Source organism: Penicilliopsis zonata, assembly GCF_001890105.1.
Source record: "Penicilliopsis zonata CBS 506.65 unplaced genomic scaffold ASPZOscaffold_14, whole genome shotgun sequence".
In the NCBI taxonomy this organism is placed as follows: Eukaryota; Fungi; Ascomycota; class Eurotiomycetes; order Eurotiales; family Aspergillaceae; genus Penicilliopsis; species Penicilliopsis zonata.
In genome coordinates, this window is record NW_019208923.1 from 617,650 (window position 1) to 641,444 (window position 23,795).

At 50.4% G+C, this 23,795-nt stretch overlaps 12 protein-coding genes across 12 annotated transcripts; 7 read left to right on the top strand and 5 right to left on the bottom strand.

The window, feature by feature from the left end:
* Positions 1-97: 97 nt before the first annotated feature.
* Positions 98-753, bottom strand: ASPZODRAFT_135262 (hypothetical protein). Its single transcript, XM_022723744.1, has 2 exons — positions 614-753; positions 98-557 (listed from the first exon to the last, which is right to left on the bottom strand). Exons 1-2 carry the CDS (start codon positions 728-730, stop codon positions 120-122), a joined length of 555 nt encoding a protein of 184 aa, XP_022578949.1. The 5' UTR covers positions 731-753; the 3' UTR covers positions 98-119.
* Positions 754-1,458: 705 nt separating this feature from the next.
* On the top strand, positions 1,459-3,085 carry ASPZODRAFT_71973 (hypothetical protein; the record flags this gene model as incomplete). The annotated part of the gene is made up of 5 exons (XM_022729797.1): positions 1,459-1,724; positions 1,794-2,134; positions 2,200-2,549; positions 2,612-2,852; positions 2,904-3,085. The coding sequence occupies 5 exons, from the start codon at positions 1,459-1,461 to the stop codon at positions 3,083-3,085; spliced, it is 1,380 nt and encodes a 459-aa protein (XP_022578950.1).
* Positions 3,086-3,540: 455 nt separating this feature from the next.
* On the top strand, positions 3,541-5,351 carry ASPZODRAFT_145000 (hypothetical protein; the record flags this gene model as incomplete). The annotated part of the gene is made up of 4 exons (XM_022725063.1): positions 3,541-3,721; positions 3,778-3,995; positions 4,063-4,249; positions 4,294-5,351. The coding sequence occupies 4 exons, from the start codon at positions 3,541-3,543 to the stop codon at positions 5,349-5,351; spliced, it is 1,644 nt and encodes a 547-aa protein (XP_022578951.1).
* A 746-nt stretch (positions 5,352-6,097) lies between these two features.
* On the bottom strand, positions 6,098-9,528 carry ASPZODRAFT_793977 (hypothetical protein). Its single transcript, XM_022730230.1, has 5 exons — positions 9,126-9,528; positions 7,584-9,064; positions 7,166-7,533; positions 6,969-7,092; positions 6,098-6,914 (listed from the first exon to the last, which is right to left on the bottom strand). The coding sequence occupies exons 1-5, from the start codon at positions 9,387-9,389 to the stop codon at positions 6,146-6,148; spliced, it is 3,006 nt and encodes a 1,001-aa protein (XP_022578952.1). The 5' UTR covers positions 9,390-9,528; the 3' UTR covers positions 6,098-6,145.
* Positions 9,126-11,191, bottom strand: ASPZODRAFT_135267 (hypothetical protein). The gene is made up of 4 exons (XM_022723745.1): positions 10,796-11,191; positions 9,905-10,738; positions 9,672-9,842; positions 9,126-9,615 (listed from the first exon to the last, which is right to left on the bottom strand). Exons 1-4 carry the CDS (start codon positions 11,109-11,111, stop codon positions 9,551-9,553), a joined length of 1,386 nt encoding a protein of 461 aa, XP_022578953.1. The 5' UTR covers positions 11,112-11,191; the 3' UTR covers positions 9,126-9,550.
* A 506-nt stretch (positions 11,192-11,697) lies between these two features.
* Positions 11,698-12,669, top strand: ASPZODRAFT_135268 (hypothetical protein). Its single transcript, XM_022723746.1, has 2 exons — positions 11,698-11,821; positions 11,894-12,669. Exon 2 carries the CDS (start codon positions 11,931-11,933, stop codon positions 12,174-12,176), a length of 246 nt encoding a protein of 81 aa, XP_022578954.1. The 5' UTR covers positions 11,698-11,821; positions 11,894-11,930; the 3' UTR covers positions 12,177-12,669.
* A 729-nt stretch (positions 12,670-13,398) lies between these two features.
* Positions 13,399-14,694, top strand: ASPZODRAFT_71597 (hypothetical protein; the record flags this gene model as incomplete). Its single annotated transcript, XM_022729765.1, has 1 exon — positions 13,399-14,694. The coding sequence occupies one exon, from the start codon at positions 13,399-13,401 to the stop codon at positions 14,692-14,694; it is 1,296 nt and encodes a 431-aa protein (XP_022578955.1).
* A 509-nt stretch (positions 14,695-15,203) lies between these two features.
* Positions 15,204-15,555, bottom strand: ASPZODRAFT_18637 (hypothetical protein; the record flags this gene model as incomplete). The annotated part of the gene is made up of 3 exons (XM_022727255.1): positions 15,204-15,234; positions 15,287-15,401; positions 15,450-15,555. The coding sequence occupies 3 exons, from the start codon at positions 15,553-15,555 to the stop codon at positions 15,204-15,206; spliced, it is 252 nt and encodes an 83-aa protein (XP_022578956.1).
* Positions 15,556-16,277: 722 nt separating this feature from the next.
* ASPZODRAFT_145003 (hypothetical protein) lies at positions 16,278-17,178 on the top strand (the record flags this gene model as incomplete). Its single annotated transcript, XM_022725064.1, has 2 exons — positions 16,278-16,285; positions 16,398-17,178. The coding sequence occupies 2 exons, from the start codon at positions 16,278-16,280 to the stop codon at positions 17,176-17,178; spliced, it is 789 nt and encodes a 262-aa protein (XP_022578957.1).
* Positions 17,179-17,457: 279 nt separating this feature from the next.
* ASPZODRAFT_168718 (hypothetical protein) lies at positions 17,458-19,116 on the top strand. The gene is made up of 4 exons (XM_022726872.1): positions 17,458-17,645; positions 17,722-18,206; positions 18,259-18,701; positions 18,769-19,116. Exons 2-4 carry the CDS (start codon positions 17,873-17,875, stop codon positions 19,006-19,008), a joined length of 1,017 nt encoding a protein of 338 aa, XP_022578958.1. The 5' UTR covers positions 17,458-17,645; positions 17,722-17,872; the 3' UTR covers positions 19,009-19,116.
* Positions 19,117-19,594: 478 nt separating this feature from the next.
* On the bottom strand, positions 19,595-20,856 carry ASPZODRAFT_135274 (hypothetical protein). Its single transcript, XM_022723747.1, has 2 exons — positions 20,364-20,856; positions 19,595-20,317 (listed from the first exon to the last, which is right to left on the bottom strand). The coding sequence occupies exons 1-2, from the start codon at positions 20,404-20,406 to the stop codon at positions 19,902-19,904; spliced, it is 459 nt and encodes a 152-aa protein (XP_022578959.1). The 5' UTR covers positions 20,407-20,856; the 3' UTR covers positions 19,595-19,901.
* A 1,302-nt stretch (positions 20,857-22,158) lies between these two features.
* Positions 22,159-23,704, top strand: ASPZODRAFT_72130 (hypothetical protein; the record flags this gene model as incomplete). Its single annotated transcript, XM_022729810.1, has 5 exons — positions 22,159-22,300; positions 22,347-22,419; positions 22,477-23,374; positions 23,422-23,565; positions 23,621-23,704. 5 exons carry the CDS (start codon positions 22,159-22,161, stop codon positions 23,702-23,704), a joined length of 1,341 nt encoding a protein of 446 aa, XP_022578960.1.
* Positions 23,705-23,795: the final 91 nt, after the last annotated feature.

The following is a 23,795-nucleotide window of genomic DNA, read 5'->3' on the forward strand; positions in this document are numbered from 1 at the left end:
CTTCTGATCAGGTCGAAAACAACCTCCTATGCTTAGTCATCAGCATGGCCTATACAATATCACCAGCTTCATATATAACTCAATCTTAATTTATTAGTTACGGGAGGATATTAAACTGTTTATATAGAAGACATTTGCTTTCCCTTATAATCACTCCAGTCATCCCTATGAGGAAACCCATCAACAGGCACTTCCTTGCCCAAAAACGCACAGAGAGGCTCCCATCCCTGACGAACATCATATATAAGAAAGTCCCCTGGACGAGACTCCATCAACCTGGCCACCTCTCGGTTATGGCTGCGGAAACAGTCTCGTCCATACGCCTCGAAGTTATTCCGCCACAGCTGCTCATGGCACAGATCGATGACGCTGGAACGCTCATTGGGGACCGATCCGTCCACAGCGCGCTCTGCTCCCGTCGATCTGTGGTGCCAGATTGTCTGGTGCATGGATTTCATCCATCCTTCCTCATCGCGGGTGGACAGGATCACTTTGGCGGCAGGGTACGCGGCTATCAACTCGGCGGCGAAGATGGCGACGGGGATATCCGACAGACACTAGATTCGAATCAATGAAAAGAAAGTTCTTTTTTTGCCCTTCTTTGACGTCTTACTGAGTATTCTCCTAGAAAAGCGTCGAAATCCCCTCTAGTAGGGACTTTCCCCTCCTCTTTCGCCTTCAAGAGATCAATCCATGCTTGTGTGTGCCCTGATTTACGGACTTCTCGCATATGATATGTGCCTGGGTAGCCGAGGAGGAGCAGGGCGTCTGAGATGGCTATTCTGTGTGAATAAATGATCATAAGTTGAGCCTAGAAGGATCGATGGAAGGAAAAACACGTACACTGAGTTCCTGTTCTGCAGAGACCGAGAACGAGAACTTCCATCGGGACAGGGCGTTCCATGATGAGGAAGTAATAACAGAGTCGACACAGTAATAAAAGAAGTCAAAGTGAGTGAGTATTTGATTTGAATATCCAATTGGCAGGTCTTTTTATAGTAGCATGTCAGATCGGGAGAGATCGGATTCTAGAGTCATCTGGATTCCGTAGGGTAGCATCAACGATCTCAATGACCAGTAATTTCAACAGATGAACGGATAGACAGCCGATGATTGAGTAGTACTCTTGTAGATAGAGTGTAGTCTGGTTTCTGGTCTCTGGCTCGTAGATGAGGTTATCCGCAATCCGCCGAGAGAGCAGGATTTGCATAAGAAATTGATATACCGGCATAATAGAAAGATACAATAGATATATATTATCGTAACCACCTACTAATAATATATCATAGTATTAATTACTAGTTTATGTAGTTATAATTCGAAGAAATTGTTCACTCAGGCTGATATACATTGTGCTTAGTCAACATCACCAGCCTCCTGTTTAGAGAACTTCGACTCAACTTCCTTGACTTTCCTTGTTTCTGCTCACCTCACCTCCAACGCACTCAACACGCTCGGATGGCCAATCCACTCTGGCGATTCTCCTTGAAATCAAGGCGAACCATCTTCTCCTTCACCAAGAAGTCTCTCTGGCAGTTACCGCCCAACTCGGGGCCTCCTATTCCTCAGCAGGAACTGGTGGACGAGGAGATTTGTCCTGACTACAATTCGGCGACCTTCTACCCAGCAAAGGTAGGGGAAACACTGGCAGAGAGATTCCAACTTCTGGTCAAAATCGGATGGGGATCACAGTCAACCGTGTGGCTCGCCCGAGACATCTCGAGGTACCTTCGCACCCCTTAACTGTTGATTCCGGTTGACTGCCGAGAAACTGACCCTGCTCTCGCAATAAGACTCAAATGGCAATCTGAAGAATTTGTGGCCCTGAAGATTATCAACAGTGATAATGCCGACGACGCTCGGCATGAGAGGGAAATTGAGAGCCATATCACACAGCTGAATCCAGCGCATCGTGGCCGTACAATTTTACGAACAAGCCTGGATGACTTCGAGGTAACAGGTCCGAAAGCAAAGCACATGTGTCTGGTATATGAACCGATGAGAGAGCCTTTCTGGATTTTCCAGAGGCGTTTCGTTGATCGCAGGCTTCCTTTGCCCATTGCCAAGGCCTATATCTACTTCTTCCTAGTTGGCCTCGATTATCTTCACTCAGAGCGCAAAGTTGTTCACACAGGTAAATCCTTGTCGTCATTCCCTGCTGCTTATTTCTGGACTTTTTAAGACCTAATCTATTCCCAGACCTGAAGCTCGGGAATATCCTTATGAGCTTTGAAAACGAGAAAGTTCTAACAACCTTCATTGAACGAAAACAACCGATGCAATTCAAAGTTGACGGTGATAGCGGCCGGACTGTCTACCGCTGCCATAATGACTTTGGCGCTCTTGACGCGAGAGAATTCAAGAATATGATTCCCAAAATAGCTGATTTCGGGCTTGCAACAAGACTCGATACGCTGTCTACTCTGAATGGAATGGCAGGAGAGCAACTGGGCATTTATCCTATCCAGCCAGACTATTATCGTGCTCCGGAGGTAATCCTTGGCTGCGGTTGGGATTTCAAGGCAGATATTTGGAACTTTGGCGTGCTGGTAGGTCCTGATTTCTGTGATATACTACAGTTTAGGCGTCATAGCTAATTATCCTGTCCAAGTTGTGGAATATTCTTGGGAGCAAAGAGTTGTTTCAGCAGGTCTGCGATGGAAACGGTATATACGACGCCAAGTCACACCTCGCAGAAATGATTGCTCTACTGGGCCCGCCTCCCAGGGAACTGCTCGCGAGATCAAAGGCAATGTCAGAGCACAACTGGCCTCAGCCAGTCATGAACGAAACCGGCAAACTATGCCGGAATGCCCAAGAATTCTTCGATGGCCCTTTCTTTGACACAGAAGGTGAGTGGAGACTCTTTTCTTGTTTCTCCTACGTCAAACTAACCGTTCAAGATGAACTCCTCTATAAGGAATTGATCCCGTCCAGAAGCTTAGAGGATACAACCCCGTTCCTCGAAGACAAAGATAAAGAAGCATTCTTATCCTTTGTTCGAGAGATGCTCAATTGGCTCCCGGAGAAGAGGAAGACAGCTCGCGAACTGATGGATCATCCGTTCCTCAAACTCAGGGATTGATCCCTGCCCAGTAGGAGATGTATGATTGAAGACCATGTAGATGTGGACTCAGGAAAAGAGTACCACCTGATTTGGCTATGCCTTGGAGTCTTTCTTCCTTTCCAAACCGCCTTCTATCGAATAGGCTTCTCTCTCCCCCCTGTCTCTCTACCAGAAAGAAACAGCCAACTGTCTGAGAGATGCGATATTCAATCTTGCAGGACTGATACCCCAGATCTCTCCCTCACCTCTCCCTGGGAACTCCCTCGACATCTCCGAGAACATTATTCATTCAGCAGCAAAGGACAAAAGTACCATGAGATGTCACATGTCACGCCATGCTATGTCTTATCAGGGTTGTATCTTCCTAGTCCCAATAAGGCGCGATGCCCCGCGCTGTTCTATTTATACGAACAAAGGAACAAACAAACATCCACTGCTCTCCTCGTTGAGAAGAGAGAGGAAAGAGCGAGATCATGCTCAAAGCTATCCTGATTGCAAGTCTGCCGCTGGTAGCCATCTACCTGTGGCACCGGCTGGTCTATTACCGACGAAAACAGTATGCCGACTGGCCACAGCTGGAACCCTCGCTGGCGATGGGCCATCTGAGGGCCATGGGGAGACGGATTATGAGCAGTCCGTCGGATATCCATGTGGGTGAGTACAATATCTGATGTCCTGATCAATCGGTAGACTTGCTCACTTACTTGTAGACCATGTGTTGGCGAACATTGCAAAAGACCTTGGCAACCCGCCATTGTATATGATGGATCTGCGGCCAGCGAGTTACTGCATGGCCGTGGTTTGCAGCCATGAAGTGGCCGAGCAGATCTCCAAGAGCTCCAAGCCGTTTCCCTACAGCGTGACGAAATCGCCGACGAGCAGGATGTTGTCCCAGCTGCTGGGGCCGGCCTCGATTGTCATAGCGGAGGTATTTCACTTGACGATCCACTCTCTTCTCTCTCCGGCACTCGCTTATCTACTCTTTTGTTAAACAGGGCGAGGTGTGGAAAACTTTGCGCAAACGGTTCAACCCCGGCTTCTCCCACCAGCATCTCATGACTCTGTTGCCCTGCATCCTCGACAAGACGGAGCAATTCCTCGCCAATCTGGACCGGTACGCCGCCTCGGGCCAGGACTTTCGGCTCGAAGAGCTTTGCACAAATCTCACATTCGACATTATAGGTAGGATACTTAGCTTCACTGTAGAAGTTATGGCTGACTTGTAGGTGCCGTGACGATGGACACCGATTTGAAGGCTCAAATGGGCGAGGAGCAACAAAGCGAGCTGGTGTCTCTATTCCGGGCTCTCGTTTCCAGCTACCGTATTAAAAGAGGGCGGCGCTGGGCCTTTCTAGATCTGCGGGTTTATCTGACTCGCTGGTCGATCTCACGCCGGCTGGACAGTCTCCTGCAGGATATAGTTCGCGAGAAGTTTACCGAACTGAAGCATCAAACAGACAAGGACTCTTCCTCGCGGAGTGTGCTTTCGTTGAGTCTCAAAGAAGCCTCCGAGGCAACCCCTGCTCTGGTGGCTCAGACCAGTGACCAACTCAAGAGTTTCCTGTTCGCCGGCCACGATACAACTAGCACTTTGCTCCAGTGGGCGTTTTATGAACTCAGCCGGACCCCTAGAGCCATGCAAGCCCTGCGTGCAGAGCACGACGCTGTGCTGGGCCTGGATCCCTCTCCGGACGTCGTCCGGAAGAAGTTTCTCAGCCCGACATCAACGACGACCATTGCAGGTGACGAGCTCCTCCGCCGGCTTCCATATACCGCGGCGGTGATCAAGGAGATCCTCCGTCTGTACCCACCCGCAGGGACAGCTCGATATTCTTCTCCGGGAACGGGATTCACCGTGCGCCTACCGGACGGGAAGAACCTGTGTCTCGACGGCGTGATGCTGTATAACTGCCACAGCATCATCCAGCGCGATGAAGCTGTCTACGGGCCCACAAAGGACGCGTTCATGCCCGAGAGGTGGTTGTCAGCCGGTGATGATGGGTCCTCTTCCGTTGAGAATAATGGGGTTTCAGCCTGGCGGCCTTTTGAGCGCGGGCCCCGTAACTGTATCGGCCAGGAACTGGCGACCATCGAGGCCCGCGTCATTCTAGCCTGTGTCGCGCGTCGGTATGAATGGGAGAAGGTCGGACTGGGGGAGTTTTCCCGAAATGCAGCCGGCGAGCTCCTCGTCCAGCCGGATGGTCGCTACGCGGTCGAATCAGAGGTATATAATGTATGTTGTCTACTCTATTTTATTCATGTCATGTCTACGAAGAGGAAATGAGATGAAAAAACTAACAGACGCAGATGATAGAAGTGACTGCAAAACCTATTGACGGTATGAGGATGCGAGTGGCTCTAAAGAAGATGGATACTACCCTCCCACAACTCTAGACAATTTCGATAGATGTTCTCGAGAAGAGGAACATCTTCCTCTCCTCCTTCTCCCTCGTTCCCCTTTCTCTGTTTCATAGTTGAAAATAAGAGTATATCCGCCATCGATACCTCGTCGCCGACACTATATCTCCCCGCCATAGAGCTTGAATATTCCGCATACTCTTTCAATCCGTCCTTGTCTGCCTTTTTGGTCAGGATGTTCACGAGTGTCCGTATGCGAGCCCTAAAGACCGCGTCTCGAGGAAGTAAGGGGTAAGATCCCTCGGTGCCCTCCTCCAGGAATTCCAGAATAGCGATCAGATGGAGGATGGTGTGTTGCTGAGAGAGTACCAGACGGGGAAAGGCATCCCGGCACGCATCGTCTGGGGTATATTTGAATGGAATCTTCTTCAATCTCAGGGCGAGTCGGATGGGTTCGGTGTCGTGCGGGCTGCCGTGTATCCTCCATTCATCGCTTTCAGGGTCTTCCCTGCTCTCGCTGTCGGTGTTGCTTATACTTCCAAAGTATTCTTCTTCCGATCCCTGGGCTGTTTCAAGGTAAAGTTTTGTCTTCTCGATGAGCTGTTGGATAGGCATATTGTATAGTATACATATTACAGACAGAAGAGTAGAGTATAGATGGATGTATGACCTCACAGTGACACTACGCTGACACTGATATTACCACTAACATTAACGATATCAGAATCCAAAAAAATTGGTATCATGACGATACCCCCACTCCACCATTACAGGCACGATAGTCTTCTCGATCAACGGCGGCGGCCCACAGACAAACACGGCCGAGTCGTCACCCGGGGCAAACGAATACTTCTGCAGTCTCTCCTTATCGATGCGGCCTCTTTCGCCCTGCCAGGTCTTCGACGGCCGAGACAGGACATGCACGACCTGAAACTTGTCCGGGTAGGTTGCCTGCAACTGATCCATCTCGTCGCGCATCAAAATATCTTCTTCAGCCTTGTTGGCGTCCACCAGACGGATCTTCGTCTCGTCATCCGGGGTTAACAGCATGTGAGCCAGCACCTGGTATGCCGGCGTGATGCCCGTGCCGCCCACGATAAAAGTCACCTTTTTGAACGTGTAGTCCGTCTCGTCGATCCGGAACTTGCCATGGTCGCGGTAGCGGATCGCACCCGATGGCCCCTTGACCTCTATGCAATCGCCCTCGATCATCTGGTCGAGAATGGTGGTCAACGTGCCGCCGGGCTGGTTGTTGTCCGCGAAATGCGTCTTGATCACCAGATCGAACGTGCCGTCGTACTCGTCCGGGAACAACGGGCGGATGGGCGTGAAGGGGCGGAGCACAGTGCGGTCAGCGAAGTGGAAGCCCACCTGGACATGCTGGCCGACTTCGAGGCCAAATCTCTTGCCGCTCGAGGGCAGTCGGAAGGTATATCGTGTGTGGTCTTCCGAAAGGCGTTTCTTGCGGACCAGCTTTGCTTGCGAGTATCTAGATTGTAAGTATATGTATGCATAAGTACATACATAGACAACGAGGCCTTACCTGCTCCTTGTCAACCCCATGTCGACATCTAGCTTTTCTTCCTCTGCGCTCTGTTCAGCTTTGAGCCGTGCTTCTCGTCGAATAAAGTCCATCCCTTTCGCCGTGACAGACCCGATGGCGCATTCTAAACGATCAACACAGTTCTTCTCTCTCTCTCTCTCTCTCTATAAGAATAAAATAAAAAAAAAAAAACATACCACCCAGCTTGCCATACGCATAGTCATCATGCACGCTGTCAAAATCCAGCGTGGTATCCTGGTGCACTCTCCCTGCGTGGGCCATGATGGTCGCCTTCCCCCCCGGATGCCACGCCAGCACGCTCGTCACATCGTACACGGTCTCATTCACCACAATCCAGCAGTCATCCTCCGTGAAGTGTTTCTCGATCTCCTCGCGCGTGAACTGCTTGGCGGCCATCCCGGGGGGCATTTGGTGATCGCCGTGGTTGTTGGGCGCCGGTTTCATCCAGCCTTCTGTGCCGGTGCCGGGTTCGCAGGGATGCCGGAAGAGTAGATTCGAGTCTTTCTTTTCTGGTTTGACTGTGTACCAGCAGTTGTTCATCATTCTGTCAATTAGCAAGAGAAGAGTATCCAAAAAGAAGGAGAAGAAGAATACCCTAGTAAGTTCCAGACAGGCTTCTCCGGCTGCGTGTTCATAAACACATCCACGCAGCGCACCGAGATAGCTTCTGCCTGCTGCAGATGATTGACATCCACGTCGACGTGCCAGTGCAGCCAGGTCCAGAACTTGCGGCCGTGCCGGATGGGTGCTTGCGGGTACTTCCTGACGCAGTAGAGCCAGTTGGCGCCGCCGTCGAGAGTGGCCTCGATGCGCGCAATGGCATTGCCGCCGCCGCTGTACGCATACCCCTGGATCCGATAGAGACGGTCGGTCATGGGGTCGGCGTAGGCCAGCCTCTCGCCATGCGCGGGACGCATGATGACCGAGTTGAGCGCCTGTTCCATGCAGATGGTGCTCGGGTGGCGGAACATGGCGTCGGCGAAGCGCGAGTCCATCTCCGTGATGAAACCGGGGATCACCCGGTTGTCGTAGATGTGATGTTGGCTGTCGTTCTCGCGGTCAGACACCCAGATCCTCGTCAGCCATTTGATGCTGCGCGCGGCGACAAACCCCGGGGCAATCAGACGAAGGGGGTATCCGTGGTCCGGCGAGAGGGGCCCGTCGTTCATCTCGTAGGCGAGCAGCAGATCGTTGGCTTCGTCCATGACCGTGTCCAACACAAGACTGGTCGCGTAGCGGCCCTCGGTAGGTTCGTCCATGCCTTCGAAGTTGACGTGCAGCCGGGCGTTGGGTCGCTGCGCCGTCAACTGTGCCACGTCCGCAGCCAGGAGCACATCGCGCAGCAGAGCTCCCTTCCAGTACGCACAGCCCACGGCACATGTGGTGAAGTTGGCCCCCTTGGTACGTTTGAGCATGTTTAGTTCCTTGCGCCGGTTGCCCACACATCCGAGCAGCACGGGAATATTCACCGGCGAGAAGCGGTCCTTGAGCTCGTCCATCGATAGCCGCAGGCAGGAGCCCGCACGCACCTCCAGCTTGTGCGTCTCCCACTGTAGCGCGGGGACCGCGCCGTGGTTCCGCACATAATGCAGTCCCGACGGGGTGATCAATCCGGCCTCAAACAGCGTGGTCGGGTCGATCTCGGCGTTGAGCGGGTGTTTGCCCGTCAGTCGCGCCAGATGCGCGTACCGGGGCACCCAGTTGTCTGGGGTGAACTGGAACACCTCGAGGATGTGTAGATCCACGACGTCGAGAACAGGCGAGAAGCCGTGGCCATCGTTGTTCTCCAGAGAGGTGATGTACTGGCCCTCCTCGACGAGGAGCTGCACCAGCGAGCGCTGGGCGGGCGTCAGCCCGTTCTTCCCCTTGTCAAACATCCCGTGAGCCGCGGGTCCTTCACCCTGCACTGTTTCCTGCACTGTTTCCGCGGGCTTGTCGGTTTGGTCGCGCTTCTGCTCGCGCTGTTTCTGTTTGTTCGCCGGCCAGGGCTGGCCGTCTTTGATGAAACCCTCGGTGGTGTTGAGCATGAATCTGCTGTCCCGGGGGTGCACGTCGGGGCGGAGCAGATAGTATTTCTAAAAGATTAAATAAGAACAACTGAAAGAGGAAGCAATGGACTGTTTTTCTTATAATTACCTCCTGCTTCTCCATAAAGTCGCGGACTGTCAAGAGAGCGCCGCTCTCTGCCTTTTGCCTCAGTTCTCGTAGCTTCTTCTCCGCATCACGGTCGATATCATACCGCCATGCCTCTCCAGAGTTGGTGAAGCCCATGAACCGGTCGTCACGGCCGCGCAGGCCGATCCGGTGGCTCAGCGAATGCGTCCAGTCGGGCTCGCGGTCGATCTCCTCGGCTGTGCAGCCGGGGAAATCGCGGACGGTGACCTGTTGAAAGGGGAACATCCTCAAAGTTTCTAGGTGGTATACTTGCAAATGAGTTGAATGAAAAAATGGTTTTTGTGATAAGAGTACTAGTATGTTCAAATGCAAATCGTATATAGGAAGCACATTATTTTGTCATAGTGACGAATGGGGTGACGCATCGCGGGTTATATTAATCATAATCAAGTCCTCCTCCGACTCGACAGGTTGATGGCAGCGTTCACGGCCGCAAGAACACACAAAAGGGCTAGAAATTAGCATATCATCATGCACAATGATACCATTGAAACCGATCAGACTTACCCATCACACAGTTCATCTCGTAGTATCCCACCTCGGCCAGGAACCCCGAAAGAACAGGCCCGATGAGCAAACCCATTGTCCAGCTCATGCTCGACATGGCCAAGGCACGCGAATAGCCACCATTGGGACCGAAGATCCCGGGCCGTTCAGCCTCGAGCTCAGAAATGGCCGCTGTAAAGTCAATAAAAGCAGGAACAAGAAAAAAACACAGAACCAAAAGAGAGTTAACTCACTTGTGACCTCCATGTTACCCACTCCGTTCAACAGACAGAGGAGAGAGCCGATCATGATCATACAGAACGAGTAGATGGTCTGTCCACGGGTGCCCTCGTTGGCCCAGGGGAACCGATCATCGCCCGGGACACCGAGCAGCCAGAAGAAGGGGACGACCGAGAGAAAGCCGGCAGTTGTGGGCCAGCGCGAGCCGACGCGGTCCTTGAGCCAGCCGAAAACCGGGCTGAGCAGCATGCCGGGACCCTGCAGGGCGGCGAAGAGCAGGCCGACGCGGAAGGTGTCCCAGTGGAAGACGCGCTGGACGTGTAGGGTCATGGTGGTGTTGAAGCTGGAGATGAGGATGGAAAAGACAAAGAAGCTGGTGACGCCGGCGAAGAACCCCGGATGGCGGAAGGCGTACGCGTAGAAGCGCCAGCCGCTCTGTTCCACGACGGGTTCCGACTCGACTGCTGCTGCTGCTGATAAGACAGGCTCCGACAGAAGATCGGAGGGCGTAGGAATCTCAGACGCAAGAAGCGCTTCTTGCTCCGGGTCGAGCATCTTGCCTTCCCCCTTGGTCCGCTTCTTCTCGACCATCAGCAGCCGCAGGACGATATCGACCAAGATAAAGGCAAAAGCGCCCATCCATGCGGTCCAGTAGCCACCCAGCTCGAACAGCATCCCACCGAGAACAGGGCCACCCGAGGTTCCCACCGCTGCAACGGTCGAGATCATCCCAGAGATCTTGCCCATGTGTTCCGACCCAATGTTCTCGGCGAGAGTTGCGATGCCGACAATCCACAGCGCGTTGCTGGCGAGCGACTGGAAGAAACGACTGGCGAAAAGAACAAACACTATTCGATTAGTTTACTTCTTGAAAAGGGATTGCAATTCTTCTTTCAAAAACGTACGCGATTCAGCCATAGCGGTAGCCAAAGAGCTGACAAACGCCAGAGCCAGTGAGGCAAGCAGCAGATTGCGCTTGGAGGAAGTCATATCGGAGACATGACCGATGATCGGACTGGAGAAGACACAGATCAGGGCTCCCTCGGAGAGGAAGAGCAAGGTACAGCGCTGGACGATGCTGTTGTCAAGTCCGAGACGGTGTTCGAACATGTAGGGTAGGAGAGGCACCATGAAGGCGTAGAGCAGCTCATCCGTCAGCAGGGCCATGGCCATACTGACGAGGATGAACAGGTTGGACGAACGCCATTGCGCCTGTGCCATCTCCGGCTGAAGAGGGGGGAGAGAGGAGGGAGAGGGGAGAGAATAACAGGATGGAAGAGAGAAGGGGGAGAGAAGGAGAAGAGAAGGAGAGGAGAGGAAGAAATCGACTCTTATCAGCTGTTATCTGCGGGGCAACAAGCGGTGAAATTTTAGTAATTGAAAGTAATTTATAGAGTCGTATTGATTAGTTAATTCATTGCTCAATAATCAGGTAGTTAATTAGAGGGTAATACTTTTAGCTGATCTAGACCTTATGAGTATCTTCAAATACTACTCTGTATATACCTCATTTTCTGTATATCTATGATGATACAGAGTAGAACTATTAATGGTAGATAACATTCAAATCATATTTTATTATCTATTATCTATATAAGAATGAATGTAGAATTAATTTAACTGACCTATTTGCTGTTCACTTCAGGTGCCCCGGTTCCGGCCCGGTTCAGGTCTATTTCCCCTCATCCTCCCCTCAACTTCCTCCTCCATTTCATCTCCTCCATATCTCTCTCCCACCTCCTATGGACATTCATCTCGATATTCTCAGCCAGCAGCCGCGAATCAACAGGCTGTACACCTCGCTCACCTTTTGTTTTCCTGGCCTTGATGATGCCTCGAACGTCGTCGACACGCTCACCCACGGCCTCGAGCAGCTGACGGCAGGCTTCCCCTGGCTCGCTGGACGCTTCGTGGATCGATCGCGAGAACAGCTACGTGATTGAACTGAGCAGCGAGCCTCTTCGTTTGATTGTGAAGAGGTATCCTGAAGGGTTGTTTCCTACATATGCCACCCTCCGCGAGAGGCAGTTCCCCTTCCACATGCTGGACGAGTCTCTTCTTGCCCCGCGCCCAACACTCTCCAATACAGACGAAGAGAGGCTTGTGTTTCTTGTGCAAGCGACGTTTATCGAGGGAGGGTCGTTACTGACATTCACGGGGCAGCACGGTGCCATGGATATGACGGGTCAGTCGCAGGTTATTCGGCTGTTGGCCAAGGCGTGTCGGAGGGAACCTTTTACTCTTGACGAGTTGTCTGTAGGGAATATGGATCGAGGGGGTGGATAGAAATTGAGGAAGAGGAGGAAAAAGAGAAGGAAGAGAAGGAGGAAGAGAAGGAGGGAGATGAAGAACAGCAGACCATCTGGGCTTACTTTGCTTTCTCCGCTGCCTCCTTGGCAGCCATCAAAACCCTCGCCACTGCTTCAATACCCGAAGGTAGCTTCGTCTCGACCGACGACTCATTGAGCGCGTTCATCTGGCAGGCCATCACGCGTGCCAGGATGCCACGGTGGTCATCGTCGTCATCCTTATCAGTTATTTCTTCAAAATTCTCCCGCAACGTCGATGTCCGTCGTCATTCTCCCTTTCAGCAACATACCCCGGTCTCGTCACCACCGCGACAATCCACACCGCTGCAGTTGACGAGACGAGATAGTGTCCGAAGAACATTTTTCTTTGAATGTTTATAAGTTCGGACTGGTACCCCCTGTATCAAACAAACCAAATCTGTGCCTCATGAAGCTATTGTCGTCAGACAATTGGGTAGTTGGGTAGAGTATGGGACAACCCTCTCAGTATTCAACTTGATGACTTGACTCATCTTTCAGCAGCTTCCCGTCATTTTCTGCACAAGAATTATTTGAAAACGTACAGAAGGCTTATAGCGCTTCTGAACGGTCTGCTCGTGGCCACAATGTCATACAAGCCTTGACCAAGTCAAGCTGTCGTGGAGTCAATGACAAAGGTATTAAAAAGAGGCTTGTCACAAGGTTTGCAGTGTAGGGAAGGAGTTCGCCTCCAGATCGGTCTTTGACCAAAGGCTCAAGGCTCGGTTAACAACGGGCCGCAAAGAGATCAAGTTTTGGCATCTGGGAAGCCAATCGGTGGTTCACCCGGTATAACTCTGGGCCGTCAGTATCAATTCAGAGAACGGGTTATATGAATAGAACTAAGGGCAAGGTAAGCACACAAAAATAATGAAGTTGATTATCCGTCGGAATCTCATCTATCAATACTTAGCCTTCGATCTAGCTCCAGCGCGTTTGTCTGCTGGATTTAATTAAATATATATTTCTTCGCTTCCTCGGCAGCCGATGCTAACCGTGAGGACTATCACCGAGTCATCACGGCCGAGACCGGAGATCTAGCCGTAAATCTTCTGGTCTACGCAGTATAAAAGGTGTAGTCACTTCATGTTCTGGGATCGGTTTTCTATTCAGTCATTCTACTGCATTCGTGTCTTGGAGTCAAGCCTCCCCTTATTGCTACTAGTCTAATATAGCCCACTATGGACCCTCTGGTTTCCTGCAGGGCCAAAAGTGCTACTGATGCAGCATCTAAAAATCTCATGTGGGATATCATGAATGATCACTGGTGTCCATCAACCAACCCAGGTGGATACGTGAACATCGGAGTGGCAGAGAACTCACTCATGCACGATGAGCTTCTGAAATTTATCAATACCAAGCTCGACTTGCCTGCCAAATACCTTACGTACAACGATGGAGGAGCCGGATCTGCTAGATTAAAGCGCGCCATATGCCACTTCCTCGACCGCCACTTGCACCCGGTGTCTCCGTTGACCCCTAGCCATTTGGTCGTCACAAATGGGGTTTCATCCGCCATTGAACACATCTCGTGGGCCTTGGCAGACCCTGGCGAAGGCATTCTGCTTGGACGGCCCTACTACGGCACCTTTATTCCGGATATTTCCATGCGTCCAGGTGCAACAGTCGTTCCTGTCAGCTTTGATGGAGTGGACCCGTTCGGTATGGATGCTGTGAGCAAATATGAAGCAGCCCTACTGAACTACCAGCAGAACAGTGGGAAAAAAGTTAAAGGGTTGATGCTTTGCCATCCTCACAACCCTCTCGGCCGCTGCTATCCCCGAAATGTGATCATCGCATTGATGCAGCTGTGCCAAAAGTACCAAATCCATCTGATCAGCGACGAAATCTACGCACTGTCTGTCTGGGAGAACACGGTCGATCAATGTCCTCGTCCCGTCAAGTTCGAGTCTGTGTTATCCATCAACCTGACCGACGTCATCGATCCTCGATTGGTACATGTTCTTTGGGGCATGAGCAAAGATTTCGGCGCAAACGGGATTCGTCTTGGTGTTATTATTTCGCAAGCCAACCAACCCTTTCATCTAGCGCTGAAGGGAGCCTCTCTATACTCCTACGCATCTGGAATCTCGGATCACCTGGTATCACTCTTACTAGAGGATATCCAATTCACCGATTCCTATATCCAGCAAAATCAACAAAAGCTATCAGAGGCCTACGCTTGGACTGCGGATCTTTTGAAGCATCACGGCATTGAGTACGCGTCAGGGTGTAACGCTGCCTTCTTTCTTTGGGTCAATTTGGGACGCAAATACCGAGAAATCCATCCTCATACATCTGAGAACGAGGACACTGGAGAGAAGGTTATGCAGCTGCTGTTACAGCACAAAGTTTTCTTGGCCAGCGGTGCCCTTTTTGGGTCGGAGCAGAACGGATGGTTTAGAATCGTCTTCTCCCACCCTCGAGAGTATCTGAGAGAGGCAATGCGGAGGATCATAGATGCTGTCAAAAATTAGATTCTATACATCTAATATAGCATGTGGACGTGAATTATGGAAACCGACATTCCATCTAAAAGTATCTATCTGTATGGGAACTGATAACACCACATCAGTAGTATCATCTAATACCCTAAGCGTCAAGTAGAGTGTGGCTGACAGGCTGAGTACTTTTAAAGCGGGTTCATGAGTCTGCAGGTAAGCAAGTAATGTAAGCCTCTATGTGCCATGTCTGACTCGCCAGATCCCAAAGGCCCACACGAGCTGTGGTTGTTTGACTTGTTCGCATCACAATGGAAAATTCTAGTTTCCTTGGATCGCCAATACAGATACGAGACCGCAGTCGTATTTAATAGGGGTGCGTGAGGACTCGTCTATTTTCTTCCTTGGGGAGGGAATGGCGAGATTATAGTAGGTGTGTGTGTTTACGGAGTAACGATTTACGATACCTACGCACCGATGAATTGATGGAAGAGTATAGTAGGTATATAGGATAGTACTCATTATATATTAATATCAGGATACTTCTAGTTGGAGAATTTCTCCGGCACCTTCTTGCTACTCCAGTTAGCCTCGACTTCAGAACAATCCTTTCAATAGATATACATACCCCGTCATACTCTCAAACTGCGTGCGCGCCCCGTCGGTGATTTTCTCGTTTGTGTCGCGCATCTTGGCCGGGTCGACCTTGCCGCCGCCAAATTTGCGTTCGGCGGAATCAAGCGCTGACAATTAGCAGGTATCTTTTGAGATATATTTGATTCATAAAGTACCTTTGTCAAGATAATCCTCGTTGTTGTTCCCTCCGCTGCTGCTGCCGGCGGTGTCATTGTTGCTCTTGTTGCCGAGCTTACCAGCGAGGTCCTTGATCTTGTCCATGATGATATAGATAAATTTGAATAGAATGAGTCTTGAGAACTGAAAAGTACTGAGAGGAGACTCGTGTGTCTTAGTATATATATTGATTCTATGACATCAGTGATTGGCGATCATACTCTATCTGGGCAATGACGATGAGAGTGACGGATGCGGAAATGATGTCATCAAATTGAGGTAGTATTATAGTATTATAGTATTATAATCATAGAATTATATTATATTGTAGATTATTTACAGAATTATATTGTAGATTATTTATAGTAATTATGATGTTGTTTGCAGAGCTGCATCGGTACCTTACATATCACCTGTACCTTGATAGAATTATCTATGCCCCTGGTACCAACTTTTAGGTATAAATAATTAATTATAATAAAATAGAAATTCAGATAAATATACTCTGTAGGTACCTACTGATAACTACCTGGTAACTATTGTCATTGTCATCATTACATGCCCTTTCCCTGTCTTTGTTAGTGAATAAGTTTGACTATAGGACTTCTTTCACCACCACTTCTTCTTCTACCTCCATCTCACACCATCACTCTTTCTACCACCTCTTCTTACTTAACACCATCACTCATTCCTAGACTACTCATTCAAAATCTTATTAAGCTCCTTATCCCTTACAATCTCTGTGTTTTTCTGCGATCATCAACGCTTTTGCAGACGCACACTCTTCGAAGCCACGCAGCTCTCTTCCCCATGGATGGCAATCCTCAATGGCAAGGTAGTATTACCTTTCTACCCCAGTGATGACATTGATCCAGTACTGATCTCAATATCTATGTCGCAGATACATGACTCTATTATGCCCTATGGATTGTCTTGACAATTTTTAGAACCACGAATACCGTGTCCGAGGATGTGAAGAACTTCGTGCAGAGCGAGTTCGCCAGGTGTGATACCAGACGCGGGTATATTCCCGACATCAACGTCTTTGAGGAGGTCTATGTGAGATCTCCTAACTGGCGTGGCGTCTTGCGTAATTTGTACTGGCGAGGTCGACGCCAACCGACCATGTGGGATGTATTCGAGCTTCTTGTGCAACGCGGATTTCTTAGCACGGAGTGCCTCACTGTGCCGGTTCAGCTCGACAACATGACCCCTGATACCAATACCATCGGACATCTTTTGTCCTGTTTCTCGTTCTTCCACCACGACTGGCAGATGGTCATTGAGGGGAAAATCCCCTGCCAATCGGCTTGCTGGGACGACGACACCGAATGGCTTGCGACAATGATTGTTCGCGGCGGAGTCAGCGTGGATCAACTGCTCAACACCATCGAGGCAAGTGGATTCCTGGGCCACTGCATTCCAGCGCAGCTAGAGGAGTTCAAGAAACTGTATCCCGTTGAGTCGACCAAACTCACCCAGAACCCTCGGGATCGAGAGGGTACGCTGGAGGCGGATGGGCTTGTCCATCCGAGCAAGAACATACTCGGCTTCTGGCTTCCACATGGCTTGGGTTCGGACAAGGAGATGTTTGCCGCCCAACTCCGCGAGTGCCTCTCGCGTTTTAACAAGATTGAAGAGCTTTATCGAGAAACGGAGAATATTCCGACAAGCCAACTCTGGTTGGAATCCGAGCAGAATGATCACTTTGAAGAAACCAGCACTTGATGCCCGGTGCCCAGAACGACCATGCCGAAGAGCATATTATCTATCCATGACGATTCTCAGTAGTTGCTAGATCGACGTTGATCAAGCTCAACAAAGTATTTTCTTAATGACACTGAGTGGTTCATCTTGATTTATTCAGCTGTTCTCGGCGTCTTAGTGTTCCTTGACAGTTCTAACTAATTATTAGCCAAGACTGAGCTTCACTCATAACAAAGAGATTTCCCTTCAAATTGAATAATAGAGTAATTATTTAGAGTTGTTTTGTCTACAGTTGACAGACTTAGGAATCAGGCTGCCATCACCTGACAGCCTCACAATCCTCGCTTCTCCCTCTTCTTCCTCTCCTCTTTCTCTTCTCTTTGTTCGTTGTTCTTTTCTTCCCCTCTGGTTACGTTGCAAAGCCCGGCGCCTCTGCTAATGCACGCCCTTCCTGCTATGCTGTGGGTCGCGTGGTGACCTGACTCGCAGTACGTTCTAATCCCTGCTTAACCCCCGAGCGCTGCCAATGGCCTCTTCTGCTGCTGACGAGGGTTGTTTTTTTAGCAGTCCACCGTCTCCGCCGACGGACCGTGAAACAAACGATGGGCTGAGGAGCGGGGGGGAAGCCTGTCTGGCTCTCAAAAGCACAGAAACCCTGCTGTTTGTTTTCTGTTCCGTTTATTGGGTTTTCTTTTGACCAAATTGCATTCCCAAAATGTCTGAAGCACCGCAGCAGACCACGCAAAGTCCTCCAGTAGAGGCGGATCCAGAGCGGACAAACTCCCCAACTGCAGACTCGGCGTTGGGAATCACCGGCGGCTCCTCCTACGCTTCTTCGCTGCTCTCCGAGGCTAGAAACTACCGGTACGAGAACGGTCGGAGATATCATTCCTACCGCGAGGGCCAATATGTGCTCCCCAACGACGAGACGGAACAGGACCGCCAGGATCTCGTGCATCATATCCGCGGCTTGGTGTTCCGAGGGAAACTCTACCACGCTCCCTTAAAGGAGAACATCTCGCGGGTTTTTGACATCGGAACAGGGACAGGTAGGGAGCTAGAATAACCTTTACCCAGATTTCCACTCATACTGACGAACAGGAATCTGGGCGATGGATTTTGCCGACGAGTTCCCCAGTGCGACAGTGGTCGGCACCGACCTGAGTCCCATCCAGCCCAGCTGGGTCCCGCCCAACGTGGAGTTCTTTGTCGACGACGCCGAGTCGGAGTGGACCTTCAAGAAGGAGTCCTTTGATTTCATCCGAGCGGTTGACCTCGGCGGATCCATTGCGGACTGGCCAAAGCTGTTGAAACAGGCGTACGCCCATCTCAAGCCTGGCGGCTGGATCGAGCTCTCCGACTTCCCCATGCATATCTACTCCGACAACGGCGATCCCGAGAAGCAGGCACCTGCCGTGGTGAATTTCTTCAAGATGTTGCGGGAAGCCAGTACGCGCTTCAACCGCCCGATGGACGTGGCAGAGGACCATATCAATAAAATCAAGGCCGCCGGCTTTGTTGACGTCGAGGAGAAGATCTACAAGGTATTTTTTTTTCACTATTGAAAACTTATTTACTTATTATTATGACACTTGCTCATTACTATGACAGTTCCCTGCTAGCGCTTGGTCTTCCGATCCCGTCCTGAAGGACGCTGGTCGGTATAACCACGAGGCCAACTCGATGGGCCTGGACTCGTATGGCACGGCGCTGTTCACCCGAGTCCTAGGCTGGGACCCGGTGGAAGTGGTCGTTTTCCTGGCCTCTGTTCGCAACCAGCTGCGAGATCCTCAGTACCACCTTTACGTGAATGGTCATGTTGTCTGGGGTAGAAAGCCGGAATCTGCATAAACGGAGCTACACGATATACGAAAGACATGAGCATTTTAGTATACTTTAGAAGATGACCCTAGTCAGTATTCAACATAGTAAACATACTATAATAGATAAATACTCGAGGCTACTCACGGTAAACAACATCAACAAACGGCTGGTCGAAATGAAAGAAACCCTGCGCAACGAGGCTTTCCAACTGCGTCAGCCGCTGCCGCATAAATTGCAGAACCTCACCATCATCATGGAAGAAACCATACAACTCAAACCCTATAGCCAGCGGAGCAGGACGCACATGGTCCATTTCTTCGATGACGGCGTATCCCATTTCCAGCGAGGTGCGGATGGTGCTCAACAGGCCCATCTGGGTGGCGTGTGGGCCGGAGAGACCGAAGAATACATACTTACGTTTGAACTGGTAGATGGAATGGTCGGTTGCGAAGTGAGGGCTTTTCCATGCTTTCAGGGGCCAGACTTCCATTAGGATGACGTGCGTGGTGTTTGTGCGTGGGGTGGGAGGGACGGTGGTCATCTTGAAGAGTCGAGTAACTATAGCAATAGTTAGTGTAGTTGTAGTTGTAGTTGTAGTTGTATATGGTTATATGGTAGATGGATCATGGTATTTATATCATTCTATCGTGATTCTGACAGTAGAAGTTCATGAATGCCCTTTGAATGTCTTTGAAGTGTCTTTGTTCACAGATAGCTCTAAGTTCAAAACTGTTAAGGCCATTGTCAGTCTTTGTCCTGGTAGACAATGTAATAAAGGAAGCAACAATGTTGATGCTTTGTAGAGAACAGACAATGGTACGATACAAAGAGTGTCTCCGGCTTGAAAGTGTACAATGAGTCTAGAATCTACATCTAGTATACGCCCTCGAACTGTTAATTTATACTATATTGTAGATAGGTCAACGCTTCCTCAAAGCCATGTTCTCGCCCTGCAGCCTGGCCACGGTAAGTCGCAGACTGTCGCGTTCCGCCGTCATGGCTTTGAGCTGTGCTTCAAGTTGTGCCAGACGGTCTTCCTTCTTGCGACGACACCGGCGGGCAGCCATAGTGTTCCGCTGTCTCTTCTCGATGACAGCCTCTTTTTCGGCCGAAATTTCCGTGATTGGACTGGGCGCGAGCGGCCGTTTGCGATCACTCGACTTGGCAGCAGGCGGGGCCGTGGAAGACGAAGCTGAAGGGAAAGAGAGCGAGGGAGACGGAGCCAGAGGGGTCGCGCGACGAGTGTCAACTGGGAGGGTATGCGAGTGTGTGCTGAGAGCTGGAGGCGATGGCCCGATTGTTGCAGAGTCGGAGGATACGAAATTAGAAGCAGATACTATAAAGTTAGACTTTGGAACGATAGAAGAAAAGAGAGAGCATACTGCTTAAAGAGGATGCATCAATTCGTGAATCCCCGGCGCTCATGGATAAGCCGTCACCTTCATACTGAGAGACGACTTGATCCAAAGGGCGGAAGAAATGATCGTGTACAAAGATGTCAAAGGCGACACTAGACTCTTCGTCGACGGGGGTCCAGTGAAGATCGGTTGGTGGAGAGACGGAAGGAGACGACGCGGAGTCGGAGGGATTCGAGATAGAAGAGGAGGAAGAGGAGACAAGACCAAATAGCGGAAAAGACGGAGACGGAGGCGGACACAAGAACTGATCGAGGTCACCCGTTGCCGTCGAGCAGAGAGGACTGCTGCGGCTGGTAGAACAGGACCCTGATCTGACGGGGGGCGCATGCGACGACGGCGGCCACCACTGACATGGTTGTATGGTGGGGGGGGAAGAAGAGTTAGAGAGAAAGGAAAAGAGGGAGTCGCTTGTGTTGCTCTATCTCAGTGGGAGATGGATGTTGCAGAGCAACTGGACGTTCAATCGAGAGTTCAAGGGAGGAGGAGGGGAGGAGAGGCCGATTTAAGGCGGGAGGGGATGGCATATGGTACGGATAAACGTGGTTCCTTGAAATAATACGTGTATTCGTAACAACAATACACACAGATCTAGGTACCTACCTAAGGTCAATCTAGGGTATCTATGAGTATGATTATTCTAATTATACTATACAGCTAGACATCTAGTGAAGAGTTTATGATTACTCCTAAGTTTAATATAGAAGTAAATCTAGATATAAGAAGCAAGCCTACAACTTCTATTTTTATGAATTGTAACATCTTCTCCGAATTATGACCAGCGCTATACCTAATATGGGAATAGAGATGCAGCATTCTTATCGAAGGCCAGTATCTGCCAATCAGAGACAGTAGAAATGAGTCATTGTTGGTCACTTTGATGGGGGATTGTTCAGAATCATGTGTCATGACAGGTATGTGACGGTAATAGCATCTTTATTATGAAGTATAGTTTTGAGAATGGAATATATATATTATCTATATTATCTATATACTCGGTATACTCGGTATACTCGGTATACTCGGTATATTCAGTATGTAGAGCTGTTTATTCTTATCAATGATCATTATGGAATGAAGAGAAAATACTGTACAGCTGTCTATTCTCTACATCCCTGCCATTTTGGATAAAAAGAAAAATGAATAGAGAGGGGTTTACATGCCACTATATGTACTCCGTAGGAGAGATCTGCCTAAATCTGCCTAATAAGCAGGCATCACCTATTATTTCTGCCTAATAAGACGACATCATCTGCTGCATCCTGCCTAGTATAAAGCATGACTTTCCAAAGAATGGTTGCATCCATGGATATACTACATATAGGCAAAGTAGCCCATATCATTTCCATGCATACAATGCAGAAACAATACTTATCTCATATTGAGTACTCATAGTACGGAGAACTCCTGTCTAGGGACTTAGATACATACCTAGGTAGTATCTAGATACATAGTACCCAGGTACCTTAGTAGTACTTAGGTATGTACCTGCTCTCGGCTGAAGCCGAGCTTCCGATTGGCGCATGCAGAAATTGCAACTCCGGCAGGTCTGATTGGGCGCCACAGCCGGAGTGCAGGGAAACCAAGCCTATTCGGGCGAGGCGTCCGAGGGTCCAGGCCCCGAGATCCACCGGACTAAACCCTTTCCATCCACAGAGGTGCTTCTATTAACTAATGAATACATTTTCGACATCTTTTCTTTTGTGTGTTTCCTCTCTCTCCATTCCGACTCTCTCTTGTGCTTCTGATTCTCTATCCCACCATGTCAACCCCCGTCGAACTCGAGAAGCAGGAGAGCAAACGAGATGCCGAGAAGGAAAGCGAAGCGTATGCCGACCCGTTCGGCGACGAGAGCACCGCCGCCGTGAAATACAAGACGCTGGAATGGTGGCAGTGTGGGATGCGTAAGTCTCGCTCTTTGAGCTATACTACTTCATTACTGACTGTCAGTGATGATTGCCGAATCCATCTCGCTGGGCGTCTTGTCTTTACCTGCTACCCTGGCGCAACTGGGTTTAGTTCCGTAAGTTCCTGACCATGAATATACCTCCTATACCAGGTATACTAACTATTCCTATAGAGCCCTCATTCTGATTGTCGGACTGGGGATCATAGCCCTGTATACCGGATTCGTGATCGGACAGTTCCGGACTCGCTACCCACACATCCAGAACCTGGCAGACGCCGGCGAGGTGCTCTTTGGCGCTGTCGGACGCGAGATCTTCGGGCTCGGCCAGCTGCTCTTCTCCATCTTCATCATGGGCAGCCACATCCTGACGTTCACGGTGATGCTGAACACCGTGACCGAGCACGGGACGTGCTCGATCGTGTTCGGCGTGGTGGGCATGCTGATCTGCATGGTGTGCTCGCTGCCGCGCACGATGAAGAACATGACCTGGATCAGCATGTGTTCGTTTGCGAGCATCTTCACCGCCGTGCTGGTGACGATGATCGCCGTGGGGGTCCAGCATTCGCACCGGGGCGTCTCGCCGCTCGTCCAGGCCACCGTCGAGAACAGTCTGTTCCGGGCGTTTTCCGCCGTCACCAACATCGTCTTCGCCTACTGCGCGCACGTCGCCTTCTTCGGCCTCATCGCCGAGATGCGCGACCCACGGGAATTCCCCAAAGCCCTGTGTCTGCTGCAGATCTTTGAGATCGTGCTGTATGTCGTCGCCGCCGTCGTCATCTATCTCTACCTCGGGTCTGATGTGGCTTCCCCCGCGCTGTCCTCGGCCGGTCCTCTCCTCAGCAAGATCGCGTACGGCATCGCCATCCCAACCATCATCGGCGCGGGCGTCGTCAACGGCCACATCGGTCTGAAATACATCTACGTCCGGCTGTTCCGCGGATCCGGCCGCATGAACAGCAACGGCTTCGTTGCCGTCGGTTCCTGGATCGCCATCGGCTTGTCTTGCTGGCTCGTCGCTTGGATCATCGCCGAGGCTATCCCCAACTTTTCCGATCTTCTCGGCTTGATCGTAAGTTGGACACTCTATCCCGGATTCCATTCTATACTGACCAGCAGTCCTCTCTCTTTGCCAGCTGGTTCAGTTACGGCCTCGGAGGCGTCTACTGGCTGCATCTCAACTGGGGGCAATGTTTCTCGTCCCCGCGCAAGATCGCCTTGACGGTGATCAACGTGTTGATTATTCTCATGGGAGGGACCTTGGTATGTCCGGAATATACAGTTGTTATACACTCAATATACTAATTGCTATCTTTAGTGTGGTCTTGGGTTGTATGTGTCTGGCAAGGCAATCCATGATGATACTGGGAATGCCAGTTTTTCATGTGCCAACACAGCATAGTACTTGGATTGATTGATTGATTGATTGCTGGATTAATTGCTGGATTGCTTATTGCTAATGACTGATACTATAAACCTGAATAATTATGAGT

Excerpts from the sequence above, each read along its gene's own strand:
- ASPZODRAFT_168718 (XM_022726872.1), top strand. The coding sequence starts at position 17,873 with ATGTCTGAAGCACCGCAGCAGACCACGCAAAGTCCTCCAGTAGAGGCG. Across the intron at positions 18,207-18,258 it reads TGACATCGGAACAGGGACAG|GAATCTGGGCGATGGATTTT; the intron begins GTAGGGAGCTAG and ends ACTGACGAACAG. Across the intron at positions 18,702-18,768 it reads TCGAGGAGAAGATCTACAAG|TTCCCTGCTAGCGCTTGGTC; the intron begins GTATTTTTTTTT and ends TTACTATGACAG.
- ASPZODRAFT_135267 (XM_022723745.1), bottom strand. The coding sequence starts at position 11,111 with ATGGCACAGGCGCAATGGCGTTCGTCCAACCTGTTCATCCTCGTCAGT. Across the intron at positions 10,739-10,795 it reads TACCGCTATGGCTGAATCGC|TGTTTGTTCTTTTCGCCAGT; the intron begins GTACGTTTTTGA and ends CTAATCGAATAG. Across the intron at positions 9,843-9,904 it reads GGGTAACATGGAGGTCACAA|CGGCCATTTCTGAGCTCGAG; the intron begins GTGAGTTAACTC and ends TTGACTTTACAG.
- ASPZODRAFT_135262 (XM_022723744.1), bottom strand. The coding sequence starts at position 730 with ATGCGAGAAGTCCGTAAATCAGGGCACACACAAGCATGGATTGATCTC. Across the intron at positions 558-613 it reads CTTTTCTAGGAGAATACTCA|TGTCTGTCGGATATCCCCGT; the intron begins GTAAGACGTCAA and ends ATTCGAATCTAG.
- ASPZODRAFT_135268 (XM_022723746.1), top strand. The coding sequence starts at position 11,931 with ATGCTGGACGAGTCTCTTCTTGCCCCGCGCCCAACACTCTCCAATACA.
- ASPZODRAFT_793977 (XM_022730230.1), bottom strand. The coding sequence starts at position 9,389 with ATGTTCCCCTTTCAACAGGTCACCGTCCGCGATTTCCCCGGCTGCACA. Across the intron at positions 7,534-7,583 it reads CCTGTCTGGAACTTACTAGG|AATGATGAACAACTGCTGGT; the intron begins GTATTCTTCTTC and ends GCTAATTGACAG. Across the intron at positions 7,093-7,165 it reads TGCGTATGGCAAGCTGGGTG|AATGCGCCATCGGGTCTGTC; the intron begins GTATGTTTTTTT and ends TTGATCGTTTAG.
- ASPZODRAFT_135274 (XM_022723747.1), bottom strand. The coding sequence starts at position 20,406 with ATGAGCGCCGGGGATTCACGAATTGATGCATCCTCTTTAAGCA. Across the intron at positions 20,318-20,363 it reads TGATGCATCCTCTTTAAGCA|TATCTGCTTCTAATTTCGTA; the intron begins GTATGCTCTCTC and ends CTAACTTTATAG.